Source organism: Taudactylus pleione, unplaced genomic scaffold (genome assembly GCF_031769625.1).
Source record: "Taudactylus pleione unplaced genomic scaffold, aTauple2 ptg000380l, whole genome shotgun sequence".
Classification (NCBI taxonomy): Eukaryota; Metazoa; Chordata; class Amphibia; order Anura; family Myobatrachidae; genus Taudactylus; species Taudactylus pleione.
The window spans coordinates 2,941,696-2,967,322 of NW_028284781.1; the positions used below are offsets into that span (position 1 = coordinate 2,941,696).

Below are 25,627 nucleotides of genomic sequence, written 5' to 3' on the forward strand. Positions count from 1 at the left end.
GGAAGCAAGCGCCTCCGATCGTGGGAAGAAGGCCTGGCCGGCAGGGCAGGAGCGGTGCCCTCTAGGTAGAGAGGTAAGTCTCCTGTGTTTGTTAGGTGGCACGCGGCATACTGCCCTGACGAGCTGCATAGCCGCGTTGTTTCCCTCTTGGACCGCAGCGTGCACCCTGGCACGGACTGCCAGAGTCAGCCTGTTCAGTCAGGCGTTTTCCGGCATCCTAGCCGGTGAGTGACACCAGCACTGCAGAGAGACTGCCTCTCCCTGGCAGTCCACACCGTACTCTGACCTGCAGAAGACACCCCGGGCACCATTTTTCAAGTTTCACTATCTGATTTACCACAGCGGGACGCCGCTATTGACTCTCTAATTCAACATCAGTATCAGCAGTTACAACGTCTTTGGACATTATCCATTTAGATATTCTTTTCAACACTGACGCCTGACATAGCTGGATGTTATTGACACTATTTTTGCAAGTGCAGCTTTTCTAGCTAGCTCTGGTTTAGCACATGCCTTAATAAAATATTCAGATTTTTACAAAATATGCTATGTTGTATACAGACATCTATGTCTGTATACAACATACCTAGGATAGACTATCCACCTTCATATACAGACCATTATTACCTTTGGTTCTACCATTTGATACATAGGGTGCACTGTGTATGTATGATTGGTACCAGGTTTGTATATGCACATTCATTCTCTGATTTGGTCAATTCTGCATTAACAGATGGGTCTTAAATATTAATACCACTTATGCATTATATAGCGGTTGAGCGCAGCAACATCTTTTTTCTCTTTGGATACTGTATATAGATGTATGCTTTACTTCTAAATACATGTAAATGACTGATGTTTGGTCTTTTACCAGTCCACAATGGTGTCCTGTCTTTGACTGCCACTGTAGCTGATCCATTTTTGAGTTAAACAGCTGTTTATACTACTTTGGCCAAAATATTTTGTTAAGACTTGCATCATTTAGCATACTGTAGCACAAGTTCTTTCAACCATTGTCCTATTTGCCAGTTTGTTCTGGTGTATAGGCAATAGGTTGATATGTGACACTTAGATATCTGTGTGCAACTGAGTCTGTATATGAAGCACAATGGCACTTGGCATGGAAAACAGCTGCTGCCTCTGCATGGTAGCATTTTGTATACAGATTCAGGCTCAGTCGCACACAGATTTAAAAGTTGTCACATTTCAAATGAATCAGTGCAGTCAGTGTAGCTTCCCTGCAGCTGTGCAATGCCATCCACACCAGAATCTGTCCCAGTGTGTACCCAGCTTTATTCTAAATGAGGCCCAGTCTTCAAATCTGTTTATTATCACCTACCCTACTTCCACCTATACTACCCATATTAATGACCCCTCACAACTGTCTCAATCTCTACTCTGAGATGCCCTCACTCCTATTGTTTAAGTAGTGCCCTATTTCAGTTAGTATGGAAACTCTCATGAGCAGGGCCCTCCCTACTTTTTGTTTTCATGCCTGTATTTATTTTGTTTACCTTGTATGTACCTGTTTTATGTATGTTCTGTTTTGCCAACTGTCTGGAGCTACAGTAAAGTCTGGAGCTTTCAAATCTATACAAAAATAATAATAATAATAATAATAATAATAATAATAATAATAATAGTGATAGTGAGATTGTTAAGAATGTCTTGGTGCGCTATCTTTTTACTTTAGCACAATAGAGATGCACATACTGAAGGAACTCCTCACCAGCTGTGTTAAACTGCCAGTGAGGTGAAGAAAACGCTTGTGTAGCAGCAGGGTGTATTGATGAACTATGGCACAACTAAAATTTGTATTGCTGCGATAATATTTTGCTGATGTGTATAGAAACATTTGTGTGTGCCGTAGATACACTTTTTGTGCACCATAAAAGACAACACTTTTTCTTTCTCTGTGCATTTACATGTGTGAAGCATCCAGATTTGTGGGAATAGCTACCTCTAGTAGTTTTTACTGTATTTGGGGCCTGATTAAGCAGCATATACAATTGCGACTACGTACGCAGATTGGCTGATTGTCTCCACTGCGCATTTGTATGCACCGCATTTCCTGTGTGCTGCAATCGCACTGCCTTTACGCGCACACATAGGAATCCATCGCAGAGCGAGTGGCAGGCCGTGAGCATTTGGAAGTGGTGACGGGGGAGTGGTTTGAGAAACGCAGGCGTGTCTGTCTGTTTGAACGCATGTTGCATGGGCGTGCATAAATTAGACACTGCGATTGCATACGCAGCTGGAGTACTCACTGCGTACGATGAGACTTGCAGTTTCTGCGACTAGTCAGACCTGCTGTAATTGTGCGTGATGGCTCGATGTGCTTCGAAGTTACCGATGTATACGTAGGACCGCGATGGATTACTAATGAGTTAACGCAGTAGTGGGTGTCTCTAAGCTGGCTGAGCTGTGGCAGGCATTAGCATATTTTTGCAGCTGCAATGCATGCTATTACGCGTCTGCGATGGCATTTGCGATCCATACTGAAAAAAAGAGATTATACTGTAGGATGGATTTTAGGAATTGAGCAAAGTGGGGATTTGCAGTAAAACAACGGGGCACATGTTCATATCGCAGCAGTATAGGGCAGGTCAGCTTAATGATTCTTAAAACACAGATCAAGGTCTATTCTATATAATTGCAGGAGTGGTTAATAAATGAGCACTTATTTACCATACAATCTACAATATTGTTGCACAGTGACTTATCTGTCAATTGTGTTCTTTTAAATAGTTTTTCAATGATTTATTTATTTATATAGCGCACACATATGGCCATTCACATCAGTCCCTGCCCCAGTGGAGCTTGCGCACACACATACACAGTAGGGTTAATTTGTGTTGGGAGCCAATTAACCTACAGTACCAGCATATTTTTGGAGTGTGGGAGGAAACCGGAGTACCTGGAGGAAACCCACGCAAGCACGGAGAATATACAAACTCCGCACAGGTAAGGCCGTGGTGGGAATCGAACCCATGACCTCAGTGTTGTGAGGCAGTAATGCTAACCATTACACCATCTGTGCTGCCCTTTTGTTTAACCCTACCAATTTAATCTATGTTTTTTTTAACAAGTGGGCTTTGATAAAGGCATAAATAGGAAATCCCATAGATCTACTCAGGGTCGGACTGGCCCACAAGGGACCAGGGGAAAGTCCCGCAGGGCCCATCCCCTCCTCTAGGGGTCTGTTCCAGACTGTGCATATTTAACATTATACTGCCCAGGATTATGGTGTATTAACTACAATGAATTGTAGTTATCAATCTTGTACATTATCATGCATTCACTATCATTATTTACTATATATTTGTAAAGAGACCCAGACCATGCATACTCTAATGGTTGGCCAAGCCTCTACGGTGGCTGGTCACACCCCTTAAACATGGGCTCCTACCACTTCATTCCCCCGGTGGGGACTTCCATTCCCCAGTCCGACACTGGACCTACTCAGAAGCATGATACAAACTAGAATGTAAAGGTCACACAGGACAAACGAAGTGTCTAAGGATCTACAATGTGAAAATACAACTAAGATTATATTACAAATAGTAAGGGAAGCATTATCATCAGGTTTTAGACCCCATAATTATAATTTCTTATCGATGCTTATCGTGGCAATCAGAAATTATGTACAACTGGGATGTATTAATTTCAAATACAAATGCAGTAAAGTAATGCGATGACTTTACTTTCAGTTGGGTGCTTCCTTTGATAAAGCCCCGGCGAAAACACGTGTCAGACAGCCTGCTGGTGGGCTCCACAGTGCGCACTCTGGACCCCTGCACCACGGACGATCATACAGAAGGGAGACAATATTGGCAGGTACTTTCTTCCTTCTACTTTTTCCTGCTCTCTCATTATAGCCAGCTGCCTGGATTCCCTGCGCTGCTGTACGGCAACAGGGATACTGGTGAGACTGGGCTGTAACAGCAGAAGCAGCTTTCTAATTTCTGGTGCCAGTTCCTGGGACTCTCATTCCCTGTCCTCTAATATCTAAGACAGGTAACAGCAGATCCTGGGCATATAAGCACACCACTCTATACCTGTATCTATATCAGGAAAATATTTAGTACCATATGTACTCTCCCAGATCGGAATAGAGGGACGCCTATAATAACCTCCATATTATATATATATATATATTTATATATAGGTGGTATCCATGGTGTTCAGCATTTTAATATTGTGGTATCATTATACCTTTTGCATGTTGTATGTATTTGTTTATTATTTCGCCTTTAGTTTTGTATTTGTATGTCAATTGTGATACATGTTTTTTATATTTATATGTTATTTGTATATCTAAATATACAGGTGGATCCACTCAACCTTAGAATATCCTACCCTAGATAACAGTACATTACACCTTTATTAACTAATATCACATTAGAAGGCTGTGGTGGGCTCATCCTATGTATTATTTTTTCACTGGTTCCGGTGGATTACTGAGGGACTACTTTCACTAGACATACCATATGTATGTTTCCTGTGATCATTGAAATATTGCATCTTAATATGTGTACTAGGTAGGGTGGTACTTTGATGAATTATCTATTCCAATTGTGTATATATTTATAACTATACCCCCAGCACCATATGCATGGTTTCTGTGATTAGTGAAGTATCGCATGTGTACTATTTAGGGTGGCATTTCGATGAATTGTCGATTTCAATTGTGTATATCATTAGCAAATATTTATAACTATACTTCCAGTACTGTCAAATAGACCTGGATATAGTGGATCACTGTTAATAGATCTAGTGTATCTTACACTATTAATGTTCTTATTTGTCTATGCTGTCTTTGTATAATAAGTTGATTTCGAGTGTCTATGTTTCATTTTAAGAATTTAATAAACTTTAGTTTTAATATCAACATCAATACATCTATTTCAGATATATTAAATTTGTAAATATATGGTGGTCTGTCTGCTAATTGAGACATTAATGTAAATTTCACATATGATCATGATCTCACTTAGATGTAATCAGTTTGTCCTATTTCTCCAATACTAATTTTGTAGCCATCAATACAGCACAGGAGTGTGCCCTGATAGGAGTCTTTTCTCCTTTTTTTTTCTCTCCTCTTCTAAACCTTGATAATATTTACTCCTGGGATGCACCTCCAGTTTTTGAAATATACCTAGATACGTGTATCCAATAAATCTATAATTAGATCGTTAGAATTAACTGTTTTCCTGTGCAATCAATCTTCTTCCCCTTTTCCTGTATGACGACACTGGACCTACTCAGAAGCATGATACAAACTAGAATGTAAATGTCACACAGGACAAACGAAGTGTCTATGGATCTACAATGTGAAAATACAACTAAGATTATATTACAAATAGTAAGGGAAGCATTATCAGGTTTTAGACCCCATAATTATAATTTCTTATCGATGCTTATCATGGCAATCAGAAATTATGTACAACTGGGATGTATTAATTTCAAATACAAATGCAGTAAAGTAATGCGATCACTTTACTTTCAGTTTTCGGGAAGGTTGCATTACTGCGCATGTGCTGCCTGCTGAATACACATTTGGTCATGCAGAGAGTCCCTCCTAGTACTGTCTGCAGTGTGTAACCTATAGGCTACAATAAATGCCGCACGTCGCATTCCGGAGCTTGTTAAGTTCAGCATTGAAAATGGGAGATTGCAGCAAATATCTCCGATATCTGCTGTGGTCCCACGTACGTATTTACATACATTCAGGGGATACTTAATATTTGCGGGTACACCCAAAAATTTGATGTTTTGGAGGATATTCCACAATATTCTTTGATAATAGGCCCCTAAGTCATTGCCTGAGAAACACAGCTGGTGGCATCGCAGTGCAGAACAACTGTACCAAATTGTCTAGTGGCTGTTCATTTGTTACGTACAGAATTCATGTTTACATTTGAAGTAACAGCTATATACAGTAGTATAAATCCTATTTTTTGTACAATCCCAAGAATGTTATTTTTTATAACAGCCAGTAGTTGGTGAATAAACATAAAATGAAAACAAATAGTACAGTAGGTTTATCTTTTTTTTTTTTTTTTTGCATGGAAAGAGATAATTTGAAACATTTGTCTTCTAATTGAATACAATATTAATGTTGACATTTTGGAATAATTGGTTACTAAAATAATAATAAAAAAAACTGTTTCGGTTCTGGTTTGTGTACGCTAGAGAATATCTCAACTAGGACATATTACTTTAACATGCAGTGCAGTGCATGAGGGGATTGGTGAAAACTAGAAATAATAAATTATATCTGCAACTTCAATGAGACAGGATAGGATTAGTGCAAAATTTGAACAGTCCTAGGCAATATCGGATGATTAGTTAGAAACAACAACAAAAACAGCAAGAAAAAATATAAAATATCTTAAACTGCATTTAGTAAAAACAAAATATCCTTTAAATGCCACTTACCTAGGAGAGAAAAATGGAAATAATTTCCGAAGTTCACACACTGAGGAAAAGCTGGAGTTTAGCAGTTTTTACACTTTTGCTACCTTTTTATTTCCATTTTTATAAATATCTTTGCTCACCAAAATGATATTTATACTTATGAAGATAAGGGGGTAAATGAAAGATCATTTTGAGGTCTATTCAAAAACCAACGGGTATCGACAATCAGAGCCGTAACTAGACTATTTGGTGCCCTGTGCCAGAAAGAGCATTGGCACCTCCCTCATTTTTTAAAGGGACATAATGCACCCAAAAAAAGGCCATGGCTTCATGGGGAAGGGCCAGGGAAGAGATAGAGGAGACCAGGAGATGCTGGAGATGAAATAAGAGGAAGCTACAAGCAAGAATGATAATAAACAGAAATTTGACAGGCCCAAACAGTGCCCCCTGACCTGTGGTGCCCTGTGCGATGGCACTGGCCGCACTACCCTAGCTACGTTCCTGTCGACAATTATCAACATCGGTTTGCAGTCTAAAAGAAACAGCATTTTATTACCCAATGGCTTTCAAACCTCTATACCATAGCAGAACAACTGTAAACCCCTGTCAATCTGCTGGGGAGGTGAAGCCCTCTACGTCTAGGATAGTTTTGGAAATAGGGGGGAAAAATGGTGTGGGGGTTCTCCCTATTTTCCAATAACAGCCGGGGGGCTGATGCTAAAGTAGGTGGGGTCACAGTGTGGGGTCCTCTTGTCTTAATGGCAACCCAACTGGTCAGCCCAGGGCTGGAATACCTCCCTCCCCTAAAATAAATTACCATTTTTTAAAACTCCATGCTACAGTCACATGTTGAGGGTGCTGATATATGTGTGCTTTTGGCGGTGGAATGCAGTTTATAATAGCGCCATTAGTGGAATCCAGATACACTAAACTGTTATACACTTAGTAATCTGGTTGGAGAAGAGGCAGTGATGTATGAGGGTAGCAGTACAGGTATACGCATGATATGCAGGCCATATAAAGGATATCTGACGTGTCCCACTGTTGTGCTCATATACACTGACAAGTTAGGTCTGCGCATACGCAGAAGACTAAACTGCGCCCATCTAGGTAAAGTAGAATGCTTCAAGTAAGGAGCATGCATGGGTGTAGGGCAGTAGCACACTCCATATTTCAACAGAGGGGAAGTGGGGCCATGCCCTCCAGGTGTATGCCTAGCCTTTTCTGTAGTATCAGGCTGACCCCAGTCCTTCCTTCTACATAAAAAAACTGCCTTATTCACCAATGGTAAGTGACTTCAGTACCCAGTCACTGTACAGAACAGCTGTGAGTGGGACATACTTCCCAACATTCCTAGCAGTCAGGATAAATGTCTTCAAAAACAGACAAATCTCAGGTGCACAACTCCAAATTATTAATATATAAATGCAATACAATTTTGCAATCAATAGAGGTTTTTAGCATAATCTTGGCCAAGGTTATGGGCCTACCCACCATATCAAGGTAACCTCTGTAGGGTAGGTCCCTAACATACTACGATTCAAATCCAGTGCGCAGAACACCCCCAAACTAGCCCAGCTTAGCCGCCCCAGGGCACCGCTATAGTAAGAAAAGTGCAGTATGAAAGATAGTTAAGAGCAGCTACTGCTGCATATAAAGAATGAAAATAAAAAGTGAGGTACATATATAATAAACAAACAGTGAAGGGTTAAAATGTGTTATAAAAGAAAAATGTGTTATAATGCGGTGCCCTGAAACAGATCAACAAAGGCAATCCAGGGGGACCCACGCCCCAAAAATGAACCAAAGTTGCACTACAGTATATAAAACTTGTAGGACTTACCTAGAATTGTGCCTAATACTAGTGTGCATATTCATTACAAGACTCCATGCTTTTAAACCAATAAGGTAGGGGTGCTAATCCAGATTGAGGGCGTCTCCTTTCCCTCAGGTGTGCAATAAAGCACATTAAATGTCTTAGCTGTAGGACAGTATGACAGGTCCCCATATTCAGGACAGTCCCACCCAAAGCAATACAGGTGGATGAAATGTATTTACTCAAATAAAAGTGTGATAATAAAAAACATGCAAACAAATTGAATATTTTATTGCAAAACTAAAAAAAAATGGGCACTTTGTGCACCTATGTGTAAAGGTGGCCATACACGGTGCGATGCACCGTGTAGTGCGACTGCCGATCCATCAGCAGGCGGATCGCGCTGTCACCGACGACAATCGTGTGGTCCCCACTGACCGCACGATATGCAGGCTCCCCCCTCCTCTATTTGAATGGCATTGTACATCGCATCCCAGATCAGATGGTTCTGCAGGAAGATCTGGGGATGCGATGTTCGACCCCGCGGGAGCGCGCAGCACGATATCAGGTACGAAATCGTGCCCATACTCGGCACAATATAGCACCTATATCGTGCCAATCAGTCGGATCGGCACGTATATCGTGCCGTGTATGGGGGCCTTTAGAATCCTAGAAATGTACAATTTATATGCATTATATTCTGAATAAAGTTGGCAGTGTAAGATCGCTTATACAATGTTTGAAGTCTGCCTGCAACTTGTCATGGAAATTATATGGTCTAGTGTGCCAGGAGCTCAGCATTTACACTGCCTGATATAAATATAGAAGCAAATAGAACGTACACATGATTAGTGCAACGCACCCATGTGTCACCAGACATTTATTACCCAACAACCCATCCAAGAAATATCCACATACTCATGTGTTTTCTAACCAGCCACTGCTTTGTTCTTGGGCTTTTAGAGACTACAAACATCACCTTATATGTTTGTTTTTTATTCATGTATTTTTTCACATATATTTTAATCTCTTTCAACACTTATTAATTACTCGCACACATCTATACTTTACACTGCACTGTCACTCTTTTTCCATTTTCGTGTGATGCCCTGGGGGAATCCGTCCTGGCCTGGACGTGAACATGTTAATGTTAGGAACTGCTAGTGACAGAGAAGCCATGAAGAGGCCTAGCAGCTTTCCATGTATATGCTAGGGGTGTGCACCAGCCACTTTTCGTGTTTTGGTTTTGGATCTGGATCTTTCTTCGTGTTTTGGGTCTGGATTGATTTTGCCAAACCAACCCTTCCGTGTTTTGGGTTCTGGGTTTTGTGTTTTGGATCTGGATTTTTTCTTAAAAAAATAAAAAAAAAAACGCTAAAATCACATAAAATGGGCCTTTTTTTGTTCCTACGCTATTAATAACCCCAATAACATTAATTTCCACTCATTTCCACTATTCTGAACACCTCACAATATTGTTTTTAGGCCAAAAGGTTGCACCGAGGTAGCTGGATGACTATGCTAAGCGACACAAGTGGGCGGCACAAACACGTGGCCCATCTAAGAGTGGCACTGCAGTGGCAGACAGGAAGCCAATCAGCATTATGGTTCTCATTCGCATGTAGCACGGACACGGGAGATCCGTGCTACATGCATCTGTGTGATTGGCACAGAGCAATGACAGGTCTGTGAGACCCGTCTGTGCTGCTGTGGTAAAAAAAAAAAACCTGTGTAAAAAAAGGAAAAAATGGCGTGGCCCCCCCCCCCCCCCCCCGAAAAAAAGAGCAACCAGCCCCAGGCATTAGTGACCCAGTGCTGTGTGTGCTTAAATACAGGGGACAAACGACGTAGGGGTCCCCTGTACTTAAGCACAACCAGCACCGGGCTAGTGAGAACCAGCGCTGATTGCCAAAATACGGGGGACAAATGACGTAGGGGTTCCCCGTATTCTGCGCAACCAGTTCTGGGCTCTGATCCGGTCCTGGTTCTGGAAATACAGGGGAAAAAATGAGTAGGGTCCCCCTGTATGTTCCAGAACCAGCACTGGACTTTTTCTAGTGGGGGGCTGATGCCACAGCCAGGGGAGCCCTTTCACCGGGCCCCCCAGCCGCAGCATCAGCCCTGACCGCTAGTCAGCCCAGGCCGGGGATCCCTGGAGAGCTGGGGACCCCCCCATTAAAGGGGTCACCCTCTCCAGGGTACCCTAGGACCAGGCTGATAGCCCGGGGCTATCTTCGCCACCCCTGGTGGCGGTGGGTGGCGAATTGATAGTGTGGTGTGGTGTAAATAAATAATATCAAACATTGTCTTTAGAAGTAGAACTGCAAGTCCCAGCAAGCCTGCCCCGCATGCTGGTACTTGGAGAACCACAAGTACCAGCATGCAGGGCATTAAGGGCCCACTAGTACCTGTAGTTCACCTGTAAAAAAATGTTTAAAAAAAACACAGGACACACACACCGTGACAGTATAAGTTTATTAAACATACACACACACTAAACACACACACACACACACACTCACCTATGTAACCCTGTAGCATCGGTCCACTTATCCGGTAAAGTGTCCATAGGGGACCTGTGAAAAAAAACATACTCACCATCTCCTATGCGAGGTTCTGTCCTCTTCGTTCCAAAGTAGGCATCCCCGGACATGGCAAAAAAAAAAACGAAACCCCGATCCACGAACTTAGTACCGTTCTATAGAACGGTACTTCCAGAATGAGAGCTTAGCGGCGGGGTATCACCATGGAAACCCCGCTGCTAAGCGTTCATTGGCTGAGAGAGGTCATCTCCCGACTCTCAGCCAATGAACGGCTCCCTCCATTGTAGTCAATGGTGGGAGCCGCAAGGTTATTAAAGTTTACCCTGCGGTTAAAAACCCCCTCCCTTTTCTGCTTTTAGAGACTACCAAAGCTCTGGCTGGAGAGAAAGTTTAGTGGCTGCGGAAATACCATACACCTGAGAAAGCAGTGTCCTACAGCCCAAGCCACCAGACAAGGAAGCAATCTTGGGTACTGAGTTGAGAGAGTCACATGTAGAAAAACAGCCATCACTAAATATGCGGAGACAACTGCAGACAGTCTAAGGACACCCCATCTCGCGCCCCTCGCTGCTGCCTCCAAGCCCATATTCGCACAATTTTGCTCGGAGCCCTATGGGACTGCAAGCACTTCTGTGTGAGTTTGGGCTGCTGTAAAGGGCTGCCATAATTGGATTGACCCCTAAATATGACCTCTTGCATGAGAAAGACTGATAGACTCTGGCATTTCTGTGGTAATTTCCAGCTTGTTGATGTTGAGGAGAGCACTCTGCGCTGTCTCCTCTGCTGTAGAATCTCTGGGACTCCGTCCCATAGTGACAGCGGTGCACTGACGTCAAAGTGACCTCCGACCCAATGCACTACTGTTCATGAGCAACTTGACCAGGAGTTTTTCTCCTCTGTCCCTCAGGAGACAAGGACATGCCTCTGAGTGTCTCCTTGAATTAAACTGTGCAGACACAAAATAGAGCCTGCTATTACCGGTATGTCACCACCGCTAGGGACTGCATACATTTCACTGCACCACTGAGTGTATGTGCAGGTGTGTGCTCCAGACGCCGCTCACCACCAGTGTTAACTTGCTCCTGGCTGGACCTGTTACACTATATTCCTGCATTGTGTACTTGCTGCATTAACCCTGTGTTGATTTGCATCATGTGTGTTCTCCCTGGTTAATAAATCAATCCTTGGTTAAGCTATTCATTATGTTGACTGACCTCCATCACAAACCTATATTGACAATAGGTTCTGCCAATAATTGAATCTGCTGTTGTATTGCAGGGTTGCAATGCTAACATTACTGTACCAAATTAATTCCAGCAGGAAGTACATTTGATTAGAATATCTCATGACTGCAGAGTTTGCAAGGAGTTCAGAAGCATAGCAATCATGAGTGGCATCCCAATAAATGTAATCCTGAGAATAAGGTTATCCTAGGGATGTGGATAGTTCCTTATCACAATATGTCAAGGTACCAGACTGCGGTTTCTAAGAGGAAATGTAGCAGCTTCACTGTACCCCAAAGAACAGCTCAAGCTATTAAGAAAGCCATATTGCCAAACCATACCCTTACCTCTGGAGAGACAAAGGACCTTATTCAGAGTCGGTCGCGAGCGCTGAGCGCTCGCAACAGACTCGATGTTGGTCCACAGGGCATGCGCACGACGGAAACTGCTCCGTCGTGCGCATGCGTGAGCCCCCGCTAACGATGGATCACCCGTCGTTAGCGGGCTCGAAGCAGACGGAGTGAGCTGTCGATGTTGATTGACAGCTCGCTCCATTTGCTGGGCGAGCAGGGGGCGTGCCCGGCCAAACGGAGGCGTTTCTTTCGGAACGCTTGCCATTTTGTGGGCGTCCCCACTGACATCATCAGTGATGTCAGTGGGGAGCTTCCTGCTCAAACAGAGTAGGAAGCTCCCTGGGGCTTAAGGTTGACGAGACCATACCCTAGGGTCTCGTCGTAAGCCCCGATGGTCTTGACTATCGCGACCATCTCCCTTAGCGGTCGTTAGAGCTGTGGGTGTTAACCCACAGCCTAACGACCGACATGGAGGCGGCCGTTCAGGATGCAAGCGGCCGCCCTGTTTCTGAGCGACCGCTTGCATCCTACGACCGCCTCTGAATGAGGCCCAATGTTCCCTAGCAGCAGAGTATGCTGTTTCAACTAAGTCTGTTATATTGCCTGGTGATGCTCAACGTTTTAGGTGGTTAGCGCCAATGGCAACAGACCTGAGAACCATGATCTCCCAGTTACTGACCCCATCCTGAGAGTGCCTAATAAACCCAAATTGACAAACCCTACAAAGTAGAATGCAGCATATGATGCAGGAAGGAGTTCAGGGAAGGTCAGATTACTCAGCAATCTGTGGAAGGCTTCAGGAACAAATCTGGCAATGACTTTTCAGGGATGGAAGGGGAAGTATGACCTGCCATGAGAATGTACAGATGTGCCAAGAAGATTGAAGAAAAAATATGTTCCCACAGAGCTTCTGCAAACAACTATGCTCAGTTGCTCACATAATCCCTCTGGTTGGAAACCAGTGCAGGGACCAAACATTGAAACACTGGCACACAACTTTTTATAACTGGAGTGCCAGATGATGTCTGGACCTTCTGTATACCCTGTAACTCTTGCAATTGACTTGTGCTGATGAGTGCTCATGCTCCCTTCTGATTGGGGCCTGTGTTTTCATAACCTTTTTAGTAGGTGGCTTTCTTACCTCTCTGCTGCCTGTCCAGGCTAGCACAGAGGTCTGCTCATGCTGCATATCACTCCCAACTGGTACTGAGGCCTGTCTGTGCTGCTCCTGCCCCGTCCTCTCAGTGTCCTGTCACTGAGTTTTGGAAATGCTCTCCACAGCTCCTTGCTCACAGTGTGTCTTCCCAGCATTATGCACATAAGCTGCATGCCAGAGTTCCCTCCTAAACCATGTTGGACTGTCACCTGACTCTCCCCCAGCACTCAGAGTGCTGTTCCCATACCAGCTGATTGCAGATCCAATCCCTGGGGATCCTCCCTTATAAATTCCATTTCCTGACTGGCCTCTGTTGCCAGTACAACGTCGCTTCTTGCTGAAGTTACAGCTCAGTACTGAGCTACCAGGTACTCTGTATCTGAACGGTCTCTGTTATATCCAGTTCCTAGATCTGGTAAAACAAGTCTCCTATATCTTGCACACCAGTCTGGTTTTACCACTAAGATTTGTTATTACAGCAACCAATCGGTTCCAGCCAATACCTCCATAACCATCAGTCTCATCCGATGCTTCAAACATCAGACTCTTATCAGTTAAGTTCCTCAATTCATCAACATTGGTCTCAACTGATCAAGTTCCTCAATTCATCAACATTGGTCCCAACTGATCAAGTTCATCAATTCATCAACATTGGTCGCAACCGATCAAGTTCATCAATTTATTAATATCGGACTCATATCAATTAAGTTCTTCAATTCTTCAATATCGGTCTTAAACCGATCAAGTTCATCAATTCTTCAACATCGGAATCAATTCCATCAAGTTCTTTAAATCATCAACATCATTCTCAAACCTATCCAGCTCTCAATCCAGCATCATCGGTCCCAATCCGATTCTGCTCATTCATTCAGTATTATATATTCAGTTACATTCCAACCTGCTGTTCAATAAAGACTTTCTCTTCCTGTTCTCGACTTTGGGCCCATCATCTACTGCCATATTTCTAACTCTGTTATGAAACACTCCTGTATATGTATGACCCCTAGGGCCTCCTACTGAGATCTTCTTCCTATAACAACCACCCGTAGTTCCCATAGAGTTGAATACACTCACTGGTACTTAGGCAATACAAACAAATAGAACAGTGCGCTTCAATATTGGATTAATCAATATACTTATAATTGTTAATGTCCGTATCTCTTCTCGATTTTGAATTCTTTCTCAGACGTTCTCAAACAAATTTTTTCTCCATATATGAAAGGGGAGAAATAATAGACAACAAAGTAGCTGATAGTGTAGTATTTCTGTGATATTAGTAGTCCATATATAAAATCACAAAAATGGTCCCTTCCATATATGAAGAATGGGGTTTTGTGTTGATCTATTGATAGCAGGTCACCCACAAGTTTATCGTAGGATGCTCACAATAAAGCTTACATCCACTAGTATCCACCGTACATCTAATGGTTTCTTTACACTTCTTTTCTTTGTGCAAAAATCAACGGTTATCTATGTCGTTACCACACCACGTGTCAATCCAAATAATGGGACGTGCTTACATGTATACTGTAGCAAATCCTCATACAATTGTATCTTTAAAATGGAGGCGCCTTCCAATCCATTAAAAATGATAATGGCAACTTCTTATAAAAAATATAATTTTATTAATATATCCAAATAGAATCTTCTTAAAATATCATATCCATAGATATGGGTAACATGCACATTACTGATGTCAACACCACTGGGTAAGTAAACATATGAAAAAATAAAATAAAACATACATACATAGGGTTAATTGCAGGACTGTTAGTCTGGTTAGCAAACAGGTGATTAACAGCCAGAAACAATAATCCAGACACCAAGACTTACAGGTGTAGAACCCAACACAGATATATATATATATATATATATATATATATATATATATAAATCACAGGGGCTCTGCACTCACCATAATACCTAATAATAATAATAATAATAATAAACATAATAAACAGTGGGGTTTTGGTTCATGAATTGATCAATGCATTTAAGCTTGCATCCCATCATCACGGGACCCCACTTTACTGCAAGTCCCTACTCTATTGCTTAGAATTATAACATGGACATAGCCATCACATTAGTGTTAAACTCAGGGTATGCTATCAAGGTTTAAAGCTCACAGCAACTTTGCTTTTAAATGTGAGACAGTTACCAAGCACACCTGTTGCAAAGCACCTAGGAAAACAGCTGACACAAGTTAGATAACTAGTTAAGAGGGGTGCATGAGAAAATGTGATCACAAAAATGATTAATTGTAAAAATTAATCATAATAAACAAAAAGCACTAATCCACGGCACTCACCATTCCTAGTTTTGGGGTGCAACATGGTATGTGACCACATTGTTTAAATAGAAATCACAGGGGCTCTGCACTCACCATAATAACTAATAATAATAATAATTATTAGTTATTAGGGTGAGTGCAGAGCCCCTGTGATTTCTATTTAAACAATGTGGTCACATACCATGTTGCACCCCAAAACTAGGAATGGTGAGTGCCATGGATTAGTGCGTTTTATATATATATATATATATATATATATATATATATATATACACACACACACACACTGTATATATTTATATATACACACACTTGTGCAAGGCAGATATTTGTATTTGCAGAAACACTACAGCAGAGATGATATTCACTGTGTCAGCATAGGTGTGCAAGGCAGATATTCACTGTGTGTGTTTGGTAATACTTGCAGTTGGTAAAAACAGGAGACCAGAACAGCGATGCACATGGAACAGACCAGGCAGCAACACAAGGCATAAGCTATCACCAGCAGGGAATGCTAGTAAATGCAATATAACAGGAAGAGGAACCAATGCAACCATCCTCCTAATTGCAATACACCTGAACTGCATACACACTGAGAGTTAGATTGCAGAATGGGTGCAGCTGACTCCTTCCACAATACTGACAGCTTCCCTGCTGCCTAGCAACAGTCAGGACTACATACTGCTAAGGCTATCAGAAATCCTGATAGCGGATCATAACAACCTCCTCACATCTATACATGAGGAGGTGCTGGCTCAAACCACCTAAGTACATCCACGCCTCTCAAATCTCCTCTTCAATCTCCCACACCTGTTCCAACCCAAAACCAACCCTCAGGTGTGACAGAGACGCAGTTAATTAAATCATTGTTTTCATGTCAAATAACAATGGGTAGAGTGTGTGCTACCTCCTACCAGTCACAAACTATTGGACTGTATGAGCAGTTCAATGGGACTGAATCAGATTTTATAGTTACCTGTGATTTCTCTGAGGGTACTAGATGTAAAATCTGCCACACTTCATTGTTTGCTGAATGGGGGTTGCCACAGGAGTCTGTTGGTTCTCACCATTTGAATTGCTATATAGCAACAGATTAAAGGACAGCTTAACCTCTGTCAAAACTTTTCTGAGAGGGTGCAGGATGGGCAAGCTAAAAACACAGCCCAAACAGAAGACTTGGTATGACAGAAGGTGCTGGTTCTGGGGCCCACTGAAGAACAAGCTCCAAGCTACTTATACCACACCATACATGCGCTTGAGTCACCTACTGTAAGTGATACTAACAACAATATGTGCCCCTAAAATCTAAATATACTCTAGGTAAGCCACAAGTGTGTGTTTGCTGCTTACCAGTGAAGGGACCGGGTAGTGACCCCTCTACTTGATCTCCTTGTGGATGCCAAAGGTAATGGTAGGTCAGTGCCACTCAGAAAAAATAGCTGGTAACAGTACTGCAGTACCAAGGGGAGCTGAGCACAATGTAATAACTGGTGAGCACAGGTCAACTAGGCATCCCAGTAAGCAGATCTCATGAGTGGCTGAAGAAGTATAATCAGGGAGGTACATAAATGCTACAGCTAGATGTTATCCAGGCTTCTCACACACCATGGGAGTCTCTGCAATGTTGGTCTGAATAAAGACAAATCAATCTGTTTTTGTGTAGATTACAATTGGCTGAATAATGTAACTGTTTCTTATGTCTATGTCTTGTCCTGTATTGATGCACTGTTAAATAGGTTAACAGGAACCAGGTTAATTTCTGCTTTTTCAACTTGAATAAAAAACTTTAGCCTTATTTGTTTGGCCACTATTCTTAATAACCATAATTACTAACCAAGACCTTTCAAAGTGGCTGCAAAACAACTCAGGGGAAAATGACAGATTGGTGCTTAATACTTCAAATTTTTTATTTCCATTTGTTCCACAAAGCAGTAAATCAGCTATAACAACAAGGCATATTGACTATCCTGGCTGGAAGAGTCAAAGACCTTGGGAAACTTCAGTTAGCCCCTGAGATTATAGGAGCTAGATAGTAGTGATATGACCACATTGCCAAGGGTAGGGGGATGTGGATGAGTCCCCTGTCCTTCCTCTCCACGCAAGCTGCAGGAAATACTTTACATGCATTTTTATGGATAATAACAATGTAAAATGTGCAATGTGAATTAATAATATCCATTTCCTGGTGTTCCAATGCATTTTACACTGCAGCAAACCTGGGATGATTTATGTTATTCAGCTGCTGCACCTCCAGCAACCAAGTCTGAGGACCAGAGAACAGCAGTGTCAAGGCCCTCCTAGTAGGCCAGGATGAGAATAATGAACACAAAAATTCAATGCTTCCTGGAAATTCCCAAGAGGTAAACAGCTGCAGCAGATCTCAGAGAGTTCCACCTACCAACATGCTGGGCTGTGCTTCTTGGATCTGGCCCAAACCTCCTGGAAGTATATCTGAGTGGAAGATGTAGAGATAAGATACCCAAGCCAATACTTATAGATACCAGAACCGAGAGGGGGCTGAGCCCCTTGAGAGTGGGCTGCCTGTAAACAGGGGGTTAATACATTATATTCAAATGCATAGGCTAGAGTAGTTGGGAGCTGTTTTAAGGTGGGTATACACTAGGCGACCCGCCAATCTGACACCCAATGGTCCAATGAAATGATACACACTGCATGATCCGATGTCTGACCGTCTGATACATCGTTCACCTGCACTATTCACCTTCCTGGCATCAGCAGCTGGGTCGATCCATCTGCCGTGCATGCACGGCTGATGGATCAACCCCGATGTTGCTGCGCAGTCACACTAGTGCATACACACTAGACCAGTGGTCTCCAACCTGTAGCTCGCGAGCCATCGGTCTTAATTTTGGTAGCTCACCTAGCTGCAGTACTGCCGAGTCAACTATGAGGAAGTGACCTCTGACGTGTGCTTCCCCGTGGCATCGACGCAATGGGTGGAGCCACAGGGAAGCATGTCAGGTGATTGTCGCAGCCTCTACAGCAATCACCTTCCCCGTGGCATCGACGCCATGGGTGGGGCCACAGTGAAGCACATCAGGTGATTTCCGCAGCCTCTACAGCAATCACCTGACATGCTTCCCCGTGGTTCCACCCACAGCGTCTACGATACGGCGGAGCGAGTGACTCCCACCCTGCCGGAAAATCACACATCAGCCCTGCCTATATCTTTGCTCCTTTACTACACGTACCTCCTTGGAGCCGGTAATTAACAGTGAAATGTGCCTGTGCTTAAATTTTATTTACAAACTGCAACAATATCACTGTAATAATTAAATGCATTGTTATTTTCAATAAAACTTTTTCTTTTTCATTTTCATTATATTACCTTCAATTGTTCGGTTATTAGCTAGATTTTTTTTTTCTACAATTTTAATAGCTCTGCAGGAGGTTTAATTTTTCTAACGTAGCTCACACCTCAATTAACGTTTGAGGCCTACTGTATCTGTCTGTCTGTTGGCCCCCTGTGTGCACTCTCTTGGCACCTTTTAGGGAAAGGGGACAGGGTCTTCTTAGCCAGTGGAGCCCACCTGGGAATTTCCTGGTATCCCTGTGTGCCAGCCTGACCCTGTTCCTGTGAGAAGCATCATACTGATGTGTTTCTGTGATAAACAATTTTAATAATACATTAATTCATCCACTGGCTGCACTGAATTGAGCAGTGCATTGTGCATCAGTCAGTGCTCTGCCAGCGGCACAGCAGACCTGACCAACAGAAAGTTGTCAGAAAGCATTCAGTCATAGCAATAAGCAATGAGGTCCTGCAACAACTACACCTTACCTAAGAACCTAAACTTTTACAAGGAGGTTGATGGTGGCAGACATGGAGGGAACTGCCTGGACTGGAGTCCCAGGCCTGGGCAGAGAGAGGGGCCCACCCCTGGCTCCTACCACTGATACCTGAAGAGCTGCACAGAGGCAGAAATCCCAGAGGTCACGGAAGCATTGTTCTCTGAACACCAGCTGTCAGGGGGGCACAGAGAGATCCATCTATAACTGCTGCCTGCATCCTGCTGATTGCTGCAGCAGCACAGGCTGCAGTTATAGATGAATCTATTACTGTGGGGTTCATCTGAGCAGCCGCTTGCCGACGGCTGTCTGGTACAATAAAGTTTTTGTTTTATTATTGAAACAAGGTGTGCGTGATGTCATGAAGTCACGTGCACCGCACCACTGACAGAGGAGATGGCTACAGAGTGAAGAGGAGCAGCCAAAAGACACAGGAGAAGGTAAGTGTCTGTGGGCTGCAGGGGGCTGAATGCAGGGGCAGGCTGGAGAGATAGAAGGGTTGCTGGCTGGGGAGACAGAAGGGGTGCTGGCTGGAGAGACAGAAGGGGTGCTGGCTTGGGAGACAGAAGGGGTGCTGGCTGGAGAAACAAAAGGGGTGCTGGCTGGGGAGACTGGATGGGTGCTGGCTGGGGAGACAGAAGGGGTGCTGGCTGGAGAGACCAAAGGGGTACTGGCTGGGGAGACAGAAAGGGTGCTGGCTGGAGAGACAGTAGGGGGCTGGCTGGAGCTGGAGAGACACTGTGGGATTGGAGTTGCATAAACACGGTGGGGGGCTGCCTATTTTGTCAGTTCTGGGGCCCACAATTTCTGATGGCAGCCCTGGTAGCAGCGATTGCCCTCCTACAACTAGCAGCACCTTAGCAACTAATTTTGCCAAACTACTGTACACCAGTGGGAGCAATCTATGACAGCTTGAAACTCCAATAAAGCATGTTGGCAGAGTAAGCCCATCTGATCACAATATCTAAATGCATTTGGACAGTGAATATAGTTTTGTGTTCACATATTTTTTTTAAACTGTCTATCCTCTTTACACGCCGGACAGTGCAGTTAATATACAACCATTTTATCTAAGTATTAATCCTATAAAGATGTGGATCAGCTGTAGTGCTGAAGGTTTTCCAGCTGTACAAATACTCATCAATTTTATTAAATGTGCCACTGCTTCCCATACACATTTTAAAAAGAGTGCAGGAGACAGTAGATGCTGGCAGTAACTTTGTTATGAGGCTTTGCTTGTGTAGAGTATGCCGAAAAAGGTGTAATTTATATTGCGTAATGCATAGATTCTTATTATTTTGTAGTCTGAGATCCAGATTAAGCTTCAGAGTCACTTTCAGAATCCAGAGTTCTACCAACATTTTACAATAGTTTCCAGGAACACTTTACTGATGAGCCAGTACATCTAAGCACGGCGCACGTCACACCGTCTCAGCTGACCTTGGAGCACATAATGTTTTCGGAATTTTTCAATATATTATGCATTTTGAAATATATAGCAGTTGGCCATAATTGGAAAATAGGAGTCAAATGTTATTTGCCTGCCTTCCACCCCTCAGTGGCCACCTCCAAGATATTAAATGTCAGCAAGTATGATTATACTAAATTAGCCATTATTTCTTTACATGTAGAGGATATACTTTGCTGACACCATCACAATCCATGTGGGAATTTTCCTGCATAACGCTTTTGGTAAAAGATTAAATCTGCAGTAACCCATTGCAACAAGTGAGAAATTACCTTTGGTTGATGGTACTGCAAGACGAGAATACAAGTTTCTCATTGGTTGCTATGAGTAACTACATATTTGCAATTCTGGATATTGCTATTAAACAACTCTATTCAGTCTTGTACTCAGTAACAATGAGTTGTGGGCATATATAATCTCTGGAAGTAGTATGACAAAGATCATTTCATTTGTGCTGGATGATAACTGTACTGTACAACACAATTTTCTTGAGCAAGCAGGCTTACAATCTAGTTTAGGGTGCCTGGTCATAGAATGTAAAAGTGTTCTTAGCAAGAAGGTGACACTGTGAATCAAATATGGGTTTTGTTACACAGTCAGTGATCCTAACCACTGAGTCAGTTGTCCGCTCCGGTAAAAACACCAAAAAAAGTCCTGGGAACTAAATTAAAAGTAGGTCACATATCTTAATTGATAGCAAATTTAATACCATTCAGCACATTACACTGTAACTGTAGTGCAGATCTGTGTCTAGGAATTGTAACACTCTACAAATACACTTCTAGCATACTGTATATACAGTAATTATTCAGTTTAGCAATAAAAACAAGTGATTTTCTGTGATTTTACCTACACTTCAGGAAGCTGGAAAATGTGTTTACATTTGTAAAAAATATATTGTATTTTAAATACAGGATTTGATTTACTTTAAATAAATAATCCCATGGTTCTCTATTCTGTAGTCTACATTTAGCAAAACACTTTTATAAACTTTGAACGTTTAAAATGTTAGTATTCCTTTATGCTCCTTCATGCATGTGTAAGATCCCAGAATCCATGGGATGTGAAAATAAACTGGCACAAAGGGAATTTTAAATGACAATTTTCCATATCTGAATGATACTATATTTAGCCAACATTCCATACTGTATAGCCGCATATTACTTTTAATGACAATAGGAGGTGCTGCAATTCAATTCTAGCAGTTTGCTTAAATACATTTTAATGAGAAATATGTTCTCATTCTACTGAGCTAACAGTCAAACTGAAATAAATTGCATGTATACAGTATGTGTAAATTGAATAAAACATTGCTAATATATATGTTAACACCTTTGCTCTTATTTATTTCTAGGATAAATTTGCTATACATTGCTAAAATATACTGTTATTGTTAATTGTATTGTTGTTATTGTTGGAATGTTCTATACTTAAAGGTTAATTTAACAGAGCATTAAGTAGAACCAACTAAAGGCACCTTAATAGTGTAGTACTGCAATAACAAAATGTTAATCATAGTAAAACATAACAAAACTTAACAATGAAGAAATACTGTGTCAAACAGTAAAAACACATAATGCAAAATACAGTACATTTATAGACCCAATCAGTGAAGCGCAATATCGCCCTCTACATGTAGTCTTGACAAGCTGGCAAATGTCTATACTTTACACACAGACACAATATTCATTTCAATATTAAACTAAAGAGTCATTACTATCCTCACTGCATTTTCTCACAGATATATATAAAATATACTTAGAACATATTTAGTTTGTCTCCTGGCAAACAGAAATAAAATAAAAAGTAAAACTAGAAAATGTGATTGTGGCTATTTTTGTCATGCACATTACTTTATTCATCAATTAGGTTTATATGATTATCCTATACATTGTAAGCATGTGAGCAGGGCCCTCTGAACTCTCCATCTGTCTCTTACGACTTGTTCCCAATAAAGTGCAGCAGAATTTGCTGGCGCTATATAAGTATGAAAATAAAAGATTTAACAATGTGTTAATTTTATTATATATATATATATATATATATATACACAGTCTAGTATATACTTCAGCAAATATAGATTATAAATTGTTAGAAGTTCGTTACAAGCAATGTGGAAGCATCAAAGAAAATGTTGGTGTTTTTGTACCTTACTACCAGTACTTAATGTATTTGTTTTGCTATGTCATGAGAAGATACAGTAACCTATTGGGAAACGTATAACATCAACATCTGTCTACATCCACCTAATGTACTTCAACATTGAAATTGCAAAAATATTTCTGAAGTCAACAGGCAAGAGTTTTATGTGCAGAACTTATTTAAGGAAACATTCCCAACAGACACAAACCAGATACTCACCAAAAGGAGGAGAGGAAAAGTTAAAATGAGCACGGATGATATAGTCTTCATCATACCGATTAATTCAGGTTATGAAGATTCCAGGGTGGTCATTCCAATACATTAGATCCAAAAGCATATGGGCAAATCTTGATTTTAATATGTATTTCAAAATATTGCTGTATTTTGTCCAGAAGCAAAGTAAACCTTTTTATAAGCAAGGTGATAAGAATCAGGATTAAAAGTGAAATAATAAAAAAATAAAATAGTTTTCTTAGAATAAAAAGGATAGAGATCTCCAACAGTGATGATTCAGATCCTGTGTGCCTGAGTACAGCACCTTCAGAGATGCATATAATGACCTGCTGAATAGAGGCAGCACATGTAAGAACCAACTCCCCTCGCTATACTCCAGAGATGTTGATTCGGAGCGTTCGCTGCACTTAGTGACTCAACTTGAAACATTACAGGAGCTTCTGTATAAGAAGAAATCCTTACAGGCAGTGAGGGATTTCATATTCTAATGCATTACATATTCTAATGCCTGAGTGGGTAGGAACAGGATCAGAGCAAAGGAAATGATGATTGAGTATTAAATAAGCAAAACCTTACTGCTGAAGGCAGATTACTGCTCATTTTCTGTGCTTTTTATTCCACCAAAAGTAGGGTCTTATTTAATCGTTTATATCTTTAAGTTACTCTTTTTTAGTCACTGTTTTGATTTCATCAGGATGTAATTCAGAATATAAAGGGACAAACCTGAATGAGACTATTTTCTTTTAACATTAAATACAAATAGTCTTTCGAGTAACGACTGTTGACAATCTGTTAGGACAGTATGTATGCCCAAATGTAAAAGACTCTAATTTGCTTGTCTCGGCGAGATTTTGGCGAAATAGCCACTTTATGTACATTGCACTTAGTTTTAAGACAAAAGCAGATTGTATTTGTTTTAAAACTAATTGGCACTTTAAATTTAGCGTTGATATCATCGGAATCGCACTGGGATCAACAAATCAGGGCATATTACATTTGGGCCATCGTCTTTTTAATCTATGAACAAATATTCTAAACAATACACTTTTCATGTGTTATTCCCTTTTTTCTAGATCACATGTGGCGTCTACTAATTGACTTATACCAATATTGACATAGATATTTTGTTCCATTTGCATATTCCCCATTAAGGATAATCCTGCAACGTAAAGTGGAACAGCATTTATTTGCAAAGATGTTTAAATACAGACTTTTAATTTCTGGAAAAATTTTAGTGCGAGAATTATATATTTTATGTATTTTTCTCTGTAGTATGATGTGAGAAGGTAGAAGGTATGGTAACTTGTCTTTTAGCATATCTTGCAGCCTTTCTTGTGGCGCCCAGGTACAGTTCCAATTTTTGTATATTCCATGTTACTGTCCTTCCGGTGAGGCTTCATTCCCTGTACCAAGATGGGTGCTGTAGTTAGTCTTGTGCATGTGTGGCACCATCTTGCCACTGTGTATAGTGACATGGTGGAAGACAGACGCCTCTTATTTAACTCCCAATAAGACCTGGTTGTTACCTATTACGCTGTCCCAGCATCCTGCAATGCTATCCCCAAGCATCATACACTCACCGGCTGGTCAGAAACCCTGCTCTGCTCATGTTCTGCTCCATCACCAGTGTGTATACTGCACTGAATATAGCTATACCTGCTATATCCAAAGAAACTAAAACCACTGATTAAGTAGCTGGACTGTTCATAGTTTAAGTCGTCCGCAGGTTTCTGCCTACATAAATCTGCAACATCAACACCTGTACACATACATAATTTTCAACACTATTTACATTAATTCTGTTGATAATGATAGTGCTACCTTCATCTTGTAAATTGTAACAAGCCTTTTAGTAACGTTCACACAAGTATAGCACTGTCTACTTTACAATCTGTATCTCTGAAATAAATATATAAATTAGATTTTTTTTTTTAGCAAATCTGCGAGTGACGCCAGCTTCGCCCAAATTACTCCTGAGTGCACTTGCTGTCATGATGTCACTGAACAAGTGTTGAAAGCAGGGAAATGGGTGCCGGGCACCTTTCTATGTATCTGGATGCCTTTCCAGGCACCTGGCAAGCTGGAAAGGCAATCATGCTACCCCCTCAGCCTTCAGCCCTGGGCGTTTGCACTAATCGTACACCACTCGTGGGAAGGAATGCATGAGAGAGG

At 41.6% G+C, this 25,627-nt stretch overlaps 1 protein-coding gene across 2 annotated transcripts in view; it reads right to left on the reverse strand.

Annotated features, from left to right (window-relative positions):
* The window catches only part of VIPR2 (vasoactive intestinal peptide receptor 2), a 194,513-nt gene extending 170,663 nt beyond the window's left edge, over window positions 1-23,850 (reverse strand). For both annotated transcript variants that reach the window (XM_088445404.1, XM_088445403.1), the window contains exon 1: window positions 23,441-23,850. In XM_088445404.1, coding sequence (XP_088301530.1) covers window positions 23,441-23,494 — 54 coding nt within the window. In that variant the 5' untranslated portion in view covers window positions 23,495-23,850. The remainder of the gene's footprint in view (window positions 1-23,440) is intronic.
* Window positions 23,851-25,627: the final 1,777 nt, after the last annotated feature.